The 12129-nt window shown below is 42.6% G+C and overlaps 1 protein-coding gene across 1 annotated transcript in view; it reads right to left on the reverse strand.

The window, feature by feature from the left end:
- Positions 1–12129, reverse strand: part of LOC128982850 (tetratricopeptide repeat protein 21B-like) — a 300450-nt gene that overhangs the window by 137623 nt on the left and 150698 nt on the right. Inside the window, exon 14 of the mRNA XM_054401889.1 lies at positions 11624–11762. Coding sequence (XP_054257864.1) covers positions 11624–11762 — 139 coding nt within the window. The remainder of the gene's footprint in view (positions 1–11623; positions 11763–12129) is intronic.

Below are 12129 nucleotides of genomic sequence, written 5' to 3' on the forward strand. Positions count from 1 at the left end.
GTTCCCAGCTGTTTGAAAGAAAAAGATAGGTTAACTTTATCCAGTAATTTAAAACAGTTATATTTTTTGTCTTAAAGACTATTTTTGTAAACGTATTTGTTTAAAATATTTCTAAGCACTATTAAAAGTTACTTTGATTCTTTTTTTCAAAATAAAAATGCACACATTAACCCTTTGAGCGCCAACTGCCGATATATCGGCACTCTCGTTATATTCGAAAAAGGCCAACTGCCGATAAATCAGCACCCGTCGGCGTTGCAAAAATGGCCACCCGCCGATATATCGGCAAGTACGTTTTATTCATTTAGAGCTCAAATGAGACTGCTGACAATAATAAAACTTATACCATATTAAAGCTAAAGAGTTTCCCTACAAGAATATATATACTTTATATAGTATATGAATATTTTTAACTGTATTACGTAACTGGAAAAAAAACAATTCAGATGGCCGTGACACCGCCCTGGCCACGGCCTAACGCAGCTGATTGTAGTCTGTATTCACGCTCGAAATAGTTATTGAATGTTGTTGTTTACGTTGTGAGTGGTGTTGTTTTGCATTATGTTTTGAGTATTTAGTGCATGTTTTGAATATTTAGTGCATGTTTTCAAAATTTAGTGCATGTTTTTAGTTATTAGTGAGACTCACTGAGTAAATAATGCCTGGACCGAGCAAAAAAAGGCGATGCAAATCTCCTGTTAGTGAAAACACTTTGGTAAGTGGCATTCAAACTACAGGGAACATTAATTTTATTGACTCTGCCGACGACGAAAGTGACTTGGATGACCTTATTATCAGTTCATCTTCACAGTCAGAATCAAATTCAAGTAGTGAATATGTGGATGACACTGATGCCGATCCGGACTTTGATCCGGATCCAGAAAATCCCTCAACATCATCCAATGTAAGGAGGAGACTCATTGGAAATAGGCCTAATGTTGTTCCACGGTTGCCTTTTTACGATTCGTCGTCGTCTGATGAAGAAGATCAGGATAGGCCTGTTTCACCTACTGTTAGGCCTAGTCAGAGAGGTGGACCAAGAGGAAGAAGGAGAGGTGGACGTGTAGGAGGTGACAGAACGCGAACTCGACCAGATCCAGAACCTGAAAGCAGTAGTTGGGACGAACTGGCTGAGGAACTAGATACTGGGTATGAGCATGATTTCACGTTTTTAGAACAATCTGGGCCAAAACATTGTCCCCCTGCCAATTCTAAACCAATTTCATATTTTAGCCTATTTTTTACCGCAACTTTTATTTGTAACATTATTACAGAGACAAACCGCTATGCGGAAAACTTTATATCTAGCAATGAGCTGTCTCCAAAATCCCGAATGCAGGACTGGGTGCGAGTTACCTCAGATGAAATGAAAGCATTTTTGGCAATTCTAATGAACATGGGCATAGTCAGGAAACCAAACATAAGAAGCTACTGGGCTAAAACCATGTCTCACTCTACACCATGGTTTTCGAAGATTTTTTTTTTTTTTTTTTTTTTATGGGGAGGAGGTAAAAATGCATTTACGCACACTGAGGTGCTCAATGGCCACTCAGTAGTGCCGGACTCCCGCGGGCTCATTGTCCCCGGACTACCGGCTAAAAAACCCCCTCGTCTCCTAGGACACTAGCCTGGAACTGTTTCGCACATTACTTCGGGCTAGGCCTTTTATACTGCGCCCCTAGGGCTTTCCTTCTGGTTTCCTCAGAAAACTAAGGCCGATCGAGGTCGACCTTCTTATCCCGAAGTATGGCTTCGACGAACTGCTTTACACAGTTCCAGTTTCCTTCCCCCTGTATCATAGCTCCAACGATGTTGTCGGGAGTGTTGTCTGCAATGCCTGGACAGTACATACAGTCCGAGCTGGCAGCCTTCCCCATTCTGTGCAAAAAGGCCCGAAAGTACCCGTGACCCGAAAGAAATTGAGTCAAGTAGTACCCAACCTCACCATGCTCCCGTTCCACCCATGGTCGGATGCTAGGAATGAGCCTGGCGGTCCAACGTCCCCGAGACTCGGCTTCCCATTCACGCTGCCAGCGGTCGAAACTGCGGTTGCGTTCTTCTCTGGCAGCAGTCTCTCTATCTACTTCAGGTCTCCTGCGGTAGATCGCCTGTCGCTCCATCGCGAGATGAAAGACGGGGATGACACTGGCAATCACCATGACTGCAGGCTCGGAAACCGTGCGGTAAGCGGAAGCAACTCGCAAGGCACCTCGACGCTGAACACGGGAGAGCCTGTCACGGAAGACACGCCTCTCCAGCACGTGGGCCCAGATTTCAGCGCCGTACAAGAGTACTGATTGGACGGCAGACATCAGTAGGCGGCGTTTGCAGGAGCGGGGGCCACCGACGTTTGGCATAAGCCTACTAAGGACAACGACTCCCTTAGCGGCTTTGTCAACAGTTCGCTTTATCTGCTCGCCGAAAGACATTTTGTTGTCAATCATAACACCAAGGTATTTGGCATACGGCTTGGTCTCCAATTGGGCATGGCCTACTTGCAAAGGAAGGACGGTGGGAATTCTTTTCTTGGTTAGGATCACGATCTCTGTTTTTTCAACCGCCAACGATAAGCCGTGGTCCCGCATCCACTCGTTGACACGGAGCATCACTATACCAAGTTTAAGCTCTGCTTCTTCAACGGTTCTGCCTGCAACCAGAGCAGCGACGTCGTCGGCGTAGCCAACGAGGCGGGTCTGGCATTTCGAGTCTAAGCAGACTGTCGTAAGACACGTTCCAGAGATCAGGTCCAAGGATCGATCCCTGTGCAGCCCCAGAAGTGACAGAGATCCGACGCTGACCTTCGCTGGTGTCAAAGAGCAGGACGCGGTCTGAAAGGTAGGACTCAATCATTCGCAATATGTAAGGAGGGACGCGGAATGTGTGCTCGAGCGCCTGTAGCATGTCACTCCACCTGGCGGAGTTGAACGCATTCTTCACGTCAAGAGTGACGAGGAGAACTAAGCGTAGCCAATGACCAATGACTGTGGTTCTCCGCACTCCGCACTGCCCCAACTACCTCTTGGATGGCGTCAATGGTCGAGTGACCAGAACGAAAACCATACTGCTGCGGGGACAAATCGCCCGCAGAGACGATAGCCTCGGTCAGTCTGACACGAATTAACTTCTCCATCACTTTGCCAACAGTGTCAAGCATACACAGTGGGCGGTAAGAGGAGGGGGTTCCCGGTGCACTCTTCGCCTTGGGGATCAGGACAAGGCGAGCCACCTTCCATGCCGTCGGGAAAACGCCGTCCGCCAAACAGGAGTTGAACATATCCAACATAAGCTTTGGATTGTACTCAACGACGAGCTTGAGGATTTCCGCAGGAATGCCATCAGGACCGGGTGCTCTTCGATTCCTGAGGGATCGGACAGCGGAGGTAAGTTCCTCTTCCCGAAAGGGTGGGAACGTGCCAAGATTCCTAAATTCTCTAGTTGGTCGCACTGGGTGCTTTGGAAACAACGAGTCAACGACAGCAGCCATGGAAGTAGGATCCATGACCACAGGTGGTGAACGAGTCCCTAGCTTTTGGGTTACTATCTTGTAACCCGTCCCCCAGGGGTTGTTGTCGACGTCCTGACACAGTTGCTTCCAGCACCTGACCTTACTCCGGTTGATTGCACCACGAAGATCTCGCCTGGCAGCCTTGTGCTCTGCCGATCTTGCATTGGCTTCAGGCCGGTTTCTGGCACGCTGCGCTGCTCATCGGAGGCTAAGGCATCTTCGCCGGAGTTCCGCAATCTCGGGTGTCCACCAGTAAACTGGCTTCTTCCCACAACGGGCAGAAATCCTGGGCATGGAACAGTCGCACGCCAATGAAATGAGTCGCATTGTCGACGTGGCACGAAATTCGGCACTTCCGATGTCCCCAACAGTTTGATCCCCGATACATCCCCGAAAGGTGTCTCGGCAAAGACGACCGAGGTTCCAACGTCGAGGCGGGTTGGCCGAGTTGGCATATGGACGCCTACGCTCGGGAAGCACCCCGAAGACAATTGCCTGGTGATCACTTGCAGAGTAGTCCTCGGAGACACGCCAGTCAGAAATCCGATTGGCTAGGCCTTCAGATGCCAGTGAGATGTCAGGGATGGTCTCTCCATATCCAGGGCGACGGAAAGTGGAGACATTGCCCACGTTCAGAACATGAAGACCCAGCCTGGCTGCCATCTCTAAAACATATCGTCCCCTTGTGTTTGTTTGGGGTGAACCCCATTCCGACGCCCTAGCGTTGAAATCTCCGCAAACAATCACCCCACCATCGACGTTCAGGATCCCGTCCTCTAGAGAGTCGACCATCAGGCGGTACTCTGCTATGGGCTGATTAGGTGTAAGGTAGCAGGAGAAGAAAGTTAAACCTCTGCTTCGCACCCACACGAAACCGTTTCCCGCACCGGAATCTAAGATAGGTACCTTCCCGGGGTCAAGGACCCAGATGGCCGCCGTCCCAGAAACATCAGGAAACCACTGAGGAGAGCGTCGGTTCTGATATTGCTCACTCAGCAGCAAAATATCGGCGCCTTGCTCGGTTGCCAATTGGTACAGCAGACCGTCAGCTGTCCTGCTCCTTTGCAAGTTAAGCTGAAGGGCACTTATCATTTCTGGGTGGATTGGCGGATCTTGTGCAGTGCTTGCTTATAAGCAGCACAACGGCTTGATCCCGCAGCGTGCTTTATGGCATCGTTCTTCAAGCCGGCCTCTGTGCACAGGACGCAAGATTCAGCGGAACTGCATACATTGGCCCTGTGATTTTGGCCGCCGCACTTGTAGCACATATTGCTTCTGTCGGGACCTTTGCAGCGATTAGCTATGTGGTTAAACCCCAGGCATTTATAACACCTTAGGGCTACGAGCTTCTCACGGACCCGGCATCTCACCCATCCGACCTTTATGAGCCCTTCAGCTAGGAGTTTTCTCCCATCTCTAGCTCCCAACGTCAATATCGCCATCTTCTGCCCTCGAGAGTTGGCCTTTGAGACAAAGATCTTCATCTCACTGGGTTCCCCGAGAACAGACTTAACTGCAGTGGAGACCTCCTCCTCAGTCGTGAGTTCGTCGAGATCCCTCACTTCCAATGTCGACTTAGGCTCAAGAATTCGCACCGAGGCGTTTGCACCAAGGATGGATTGCAAATCGGCCCCGAATTCTGCCTTCGTCCCGGAGGAATCCCCAAGCTCTACGAGGAGATCACCAGCTCTAGTTTTTCTGAGCGATTTGATAACAGCCCCCTTCTCTTCGGGCTTCACCTTTTGACGTATCTCACCAAGCACGTCAGCGTATGTCTTTCTGCTTGTCGGCTTGATTAGAAGAGCGTCAGGGCGTTGTTTAGAGGCTCTCTTTTTCTTGGGCTTCTTTGTCGTTTCGTCACCAGGCTGGACAACAGACTGCTGAGGAGGGTTCTTCTGCTTGCCCTTCCGTTTCGCAACCGTCACCCACTCTCCTGGTTTGTTTCCGTCGACCTTCTTTTTCTTCTCGGTCACAGGCTCAGCTGGGCTTGAGGCGGCTCGCTTAGAGCTGGCCGCAGTTGAGGACTGAGACGTCTGTTGTCGTGGCGAGGTCTGCGTTGACGAAGAGACGAGGGTCTTTTCATACGACTTCCAAGACTTGCGGAGATGAAGGATGTGGTTAAGATAGGACTCCAGCTTGGTAATCCCAGTCTTAACGTCTTGGTTCACATTCCTCTGTCTGCATGTCGCTGACTTCATCTGACTGAGAGTGTCAAAACACTTTGTCAGGAGGTCCTCCTCTTCCTGCCTGGCCAGTGCGATAACGGCCTCGTATGGCGAGGTCGTTTTCTCACTTCCCTGCTCTGGCAGAGTTTCCGAGAGCGGCGATGGATCGGAACTCGGAGTGAAAGGACGGGCGCGAACAGGGGAGCGACTCAAACGTGAGCTCCTCCTGAACGGGTCGAAATCCACTTCAGGTGTCGTTTCTGCCTCTTTTTTTTGGGTTAGGGAACCCGAAGTTTTTTCTTGCACAATTGGAACGTTTTCTTTTTGCTTGTCTGCCATATTTTCAAATGTTTCCCCCCCTAAGCTGTGCCCTTGTGAGAATGTCACCCTGGTTCCATGTCCTGCGCCCCCCGAAACCCAGAACGCTCCAGAAAAGGCAGTGGCCTCGGCAGAGCCCCCCCAAAACCGCAGCAGGGCCCTATCCGGTCGCCATCCGGCACTACTACGGCCAAAGAGATTTTCGCCGGATGATAGGGCAGCCAGGTCATTGCCGGCTAAGCTGACCCGGGCCCCTGTACTATCCGGCAGCCTGGGATGTGCAAGAAAGACCCAGTTTTTAAGCTGTACCCTCTACCTGAACGGACGTCCAACGCATCGGGGGACCGCAGGACACGGAGCCATACACAACAATAGACCAGGGTGATTTGGAAAAAGAAAATTGGTTTATTGATTTTAAGCGGGAAATGTTGGTTTGCAGAGGAGACGCTAAAAGAATTGGTGCGCTCCCCCCCCCCCCCTTTTAGTCGACTCTTACGACGAGCAGGGGATACTGCGGTCTATTCTAATGCCGGAGCCGCACAGCGAATGGTTTTCAAAGATTATGAGTCGGAACCGTTTTGAGTTACTTTTAAAATGTTTCCACGTAGTAGACACTACTACCCTTCCCAAAAATGGTGAGCCCGGCTACGACCCTTGCTCTAGATTTCAACCAGTCATAGACCATGCAAATAGGCTATTCAAGCTATATTATGTCCCCTACCAGAAACTGAGCGTGGATGAATCCCTTGTCGGAACTAAAAAACGGACAGCCCTGACTCAATACCTTCCAAAAAAAAAACACCACCGATGGGGAGTAAAGCTATGGGTGTTGTGTGATGCCATAACACACTACTGCGTATGTTTTTTCTGTTATAAAGGTGCCAGATACACAACTGCTGACGAAAGAGCTGAAATGGAAAATAAAGGACTTGGCTACTATGTTGTCTCTACACTTTTGAAAATGGGAAATGTTCTGAACAAAGGATATCATCTTTTTTTAGATAACTTTTTCACCACCATTACCCTCGCCCGAGATCTCTACTCTAAAATGACTTGGCTAACCGGCACCGTACGTTTAGATAGGAAAGGCCTAAGAAAACCATTGCTCGGAAAGTATGCTGTTGGGAAAAAAACATATCTACGCAAAGGTCCTATTCTAACAATGGCTTGGCGTGAAAAGTCCAGTAATAATAAACAGTTTGTCCTTTTATCTTCGAACAGCTTGGCAAAAACCGTACAATTCACCCGTCTAAGAAACAAAAGAGTGCTGATAAAAAGAAAACCTCAAATAGTGCATGACTACAATATGGGCATGGGGGGGATTGACGGGACGGACCAAATGCTTTATACATATCTGGATGAGAGGAGAAGCATGAAAACAAGAAGAAAGTAATATTTAACGTATTTGCAAGGATGGTCTTGAACGCCTACGTTTTGTACAAGCTCAACACACCACAAAACAAACTCAGCCGCTTAGACTTCATTTCTTCTGTAATTGAGGATCTTTCGCTGCCATGGCTACAAAGAAGAAGTGTCGACATTGGAGGAGCTGGTGATGGCCCTAGAAGACCTGGACTTTCCAAGTTTCCTGAAGGGAAAGAAAAAAGTTGTAACGTGTGCAGCGGGCGAAACGACCCACAGGGGCGACGTCGCCGAACAAGAACAATGTGTAACAACTGCCATAGAGGTGTTCACCCTGAGTGTTACACAAATCACATTTGTAATTAGGCCTAAACATTGTAGGACTTTTTCATATAAGCTAGGTACCATAATAATGAACTTACAATTCCATTAATTTGAATTGTAGAAAAGGAGGATAGTAGCTAGCTTGCCTAAAAGTTGTAGATAGGCCATAGAACATACAGAAGAGAAACTGAACACACAATATTTTGTCCCCTGGGGGAATTCGTTAAAGGCCAAGTCACACCGAGCTCGCTCCCGCGGCGGGAGCGAATTTTGAAAAATCGCTTACCATGTTATCAAATGTGCCAAGTCACACCGCACTACCGCGCGCCCGCGGTAGTGTCCGCCACGTCCGCCTGCTGAGCGATTTTTTTAGACTACCGCGGCGGGAGTTTTGTCTAGCGCATGCGCAAAGGGGCATTTCGAAAGCCCAAGCTATTTAAAGTTTAAAAGAAATACAGTTTAATACAGTTTTAAATTAAATTTAACATGTTTCTTTTGTTTTATGATGTAGTCTATGTTGTTTTGTATTATCTTCGTAATTATGTTTATAACCAGAAAAATTAATTTTCATTTACCATGCAAAAATAACGTTTACAGTGAAAATTTAATGTTTCCCATGAACATTTTTATATTGCCAACGTAAACAACTTTTTTTATTGTTTCATCAACTTTTTCGATTTGCAACAACCAAAACTTTACAATCAATGTAAACTTGAACTTTCAATAGAAGGCTTAGCAAAAAATTACATTAGTTTTAAAATGGTCATATGTTTTTATTTAAAAAGTAAATAGTCTTTGTAGTGTAGCGAAAAATAACGTTCAAAATGCTGAAAGTGGATAATTTATCCTCAACCATATTTAAAATGCTTCGAACACAAGGTCTAAATTAATTTAAAAAAATAATTATTCATTTTTTAAAGTAGCCCTACACTAACAAATTAATAAACATTCAATTGCTTCTTAAGCACTTTACTTAAAACCTGCAAATTTACATGGCTTACTAAACAGGTAAGATGAGATTCTTATGTAAAACGAATTGTAATGAACTCATCTCAAAACTCCCGCCGCGGACGCGAACTTTTGGTGTGACATGGCTCGAGGAAAAACATCCGCGCGCGGTACTCCCGCGGCGGGAGCGGCGGATGTCGGTGTGACATGGCCTTAAGTGTAAAGAAAGTGAATCATCACTATCAATATCGTGTGTTCAGATTCTCTTCTGAATGTTCAATGGCCTATTTACATTCTTCTAGGTAGGTTGCTGATGTCCGTATTCTACAATTCAAAATCCTCGCATAGAGCTTTTCCCTGAATAAAATGTTTATACTAGGCTAGGTACTTTTTCCAATGGTTTTTTCTTACATTATAAATTTTTCTTCTCTCTCTAACAATTCAAATGTTAGTGATTTCTCAACAACCTGCAATAACTCTCTACACAAAAAAATAGCATTTTTTAAAGGTAGGCCTAATAAGGGCTGAGCCCATGTTACTTGGACAAGTTTCATTTGAAACCTCGTACAATGGTACGGTATGTAAGTTCGCAATCTTGTTTCCACATCACATTACACTGTATGTAAGTGTGATTAGTCAATTTTCTTTTGCATGGTTTGCTGTGATTTTGCATTGTTGCTAACTTATTGTTTGAATTTAATTAATAATTTTTGTTTGTACAGTAGTTAAGATTATAAAGGCTGAGCCCATGTTACTTGGACAAGTTTCATTTGAAACCTCGTACAATGGTACGGTATGTAAGTTCGCAATCTTGTTTCCACATCACATTACACTGTATGTAAGTGTGATTAGTCAATTTTCTTTTGCATGGTTTGCTGTGATTTTGCATTGTTTCTAACTTATTGTTTGAATTTAATTAATAATTTTTGTTTGTACACTAGTTAAGATTATAAAGGCTGAGCCCATGTTACTTGTTAAAGTTTTGTCTGTAACTGTAAAATGGTATGTAAGTTTGTAATCCTGTTTCTGCATGGTTTGTTGAGCTGAAGTAATGTATTATTGTTTTTAGGATGTCACTTTTCTAAGGTATGAATGGTGCATGGTTTGCTGTGTTAGTTTGCATTTTTGTTACCTAATTTATTGTCTGAAAGAATTCATATATTTTATTTTAGTCTAATTAGGCCAAAGTTGTTCCTTGTAAATGTATTAGGAAAATGAGTTGTTTTAAAAATTAATTTTTTTACGAAATAAAAAAAAATCTTTTTATTTAGTTTTTAAATATTTGTCCCCTTGATCTTTCTTTATTTATATAGCAATTTTCAATGGAAGTAAAGCTTCTCACTCATGATTCAGGAATTTGACTCTTTTATCTCAATTCATTCCAATGTTGTAAAAATTCCTTAGTAATCACTGGCAAAATCTCAGAATGTGTTCAACATGTGTTGAACATTTAGTGTGTGTATACTTGCATTTATTTTGGCATAATACATTTATTTATATATATTATTCAAAACTTGAATATTTACTGTCCTAATAGTATTGAAAAACAAGTTTGGAAGAAAATAAACTTGAAAAGTAGTTTAGACACCACGAAAATAATATATATATATATATACACATATATATATATAAATTCAATTATTTTTAAATAAAAAAAATTATAATTTTTATGTTTGTTATTATTCTCAATTGAAATGCAGTTCATTGCAAGTAAAATAAAATAAACAGGACCCATTTATGTCTAGCCATTCCAACTGTACAACAGTTTTAGCATATATACAAAAACGCTGATTTTGCGTTAGATATTTATCAAATGCACATTTTCATATATTTTGACACAGTAAATCTATTTATTTATATATAGTCTTCAAAATTGGAATATTTACTCTTATTAGAGTACTGAACAAGTAAATATAGTGTATGAAGAAAAAAACTTAATTTATATGATGGTTTTATACCCAAGAAAAAAAAATAAAAAGAAAAAAAAATTATTTTTATTTTTGACATAAAATTTTTTTTTTTATTTTTTTTATATACAATGATTGTATAGTTAAATACAGTTTATTACATGTAAAATAAAACAAACCGGGCCCTTTTATGTCAAGTCATTCAAATGTTATAGCACTTTTGGCCAATACATGCAAAATCACTGATTTTGCTCTGGCCATTTGGTGCATCATATGCATATTAGAGCTGGCCCGTACAGGAAGTCGTTGCATCTTTCGACGGCGCTCAAAGGGTTAAGACACTAAGACAATATTGATTTCTTGACTAGTACATTTCTCAAACAGTTATATCTACAATAAAAATATTATAAAGAAGAGGTGGTGTCTGTGTGTGTGTGTGTGTGTGTGTGTGTGTGTTTGTATGAGCTAATCTCAAAAACTACTGAACCTATTGGGCTCAAATTGCACACACATGAAGCTACAGTTCCGAGGATACATATAGAACTATTCCCGCTTCAATATTGTCCTAGGGCTCTGCCCCGTGGGCTTTCAAAAATCGGAGGTGAGAGATTTAAAAGTAAATTTTGATTGATGGTATCCATGACAACAAAGAACAAACCTACAAAGTTTAAAATGTAAACAAGCAGTACTAACTGTCAAATTAATTTTGATTTCACAATTCCATACAGCTGGTTCAATCATTCATTTAAATACTGCATGAATATTAGAACAGAGAGGGTAAGGATCATATTTAAAATAATGATGTCACTATCCTGAATGTAAACATTATTTAACATTACTTAAATGGAGCTGTCAAACCATACGCTAATGTCACTTTATACTTACATGCCAACCCCGTACGAAGGACGGGTACTCTGCTAGTCTACAATAAAAATTAATAAACTACTAAAGTATGATTTATTACATAAAATATTTCATAAAGATCATTCATTCATAATTATTCAACTTTTCAATATAAGATTTGGTTTGTTAAATTTTATTTAATGTCATAAAACAAAAAACGAATTATGAACTTGAATAAACATGAAGACTACCTGCATCTTTGAAGCATTTGATTGCCTTGCCGTACTGATGTGTCCGCACTAAGATTTTGCCAAGCTGAGCAGACAGTTTGGGATCTGATGATGAACTTTTCATAGCTTTTTCATATGTTTCCACTGCAAGCTCTGGTTCCTGCAAGGTTCAACACTTTTTAAAAACTAAAATTTTATGGTTTCATTTTTACAGAATAAAAATTGAACTTAGCCTAAAATAATTGTATAGTATTATATAACTTTCATGTTTTAATTAGTAGCGTTGAGTGCTTGTAATACTTAATTATTTCATCTTAGATTAATAAAATGAGGTATTATTAGGATATATTTGAACTGGACACAAAAAATAATTTCTGAGTATGACACAACTTTTACTGACGATTATTATTTTTTATTTTTAGTGAATTTTTTAGCGTCACCAGATTTGTCGCCCTGTGACTATTTCTTATGGGGGTATTTGAAAGCTCGTGTCATGTTCACAAACCACGAACATTATTGCAGCTAAA

The sequence above is a fragment of the Macrosteles quadrilineatus genome, unplaced genomic scaffold (assembly GCF_028750875.1).
Source record: "Macrosteles quadrilineatus isolate MER2022 unplaced genomic scaffold, UCM_ALF_1.0 Scaffold_1__1_contigs__length_201487025, whole genome shotgun sequence".
Classification (NCBI taxonomy): Eukaryota; Metazoa; Arthropoda; class Insecta; order Hemiptera; family Cicadellidae; genus Macrosteles; species Macrosteles quadrilineatus.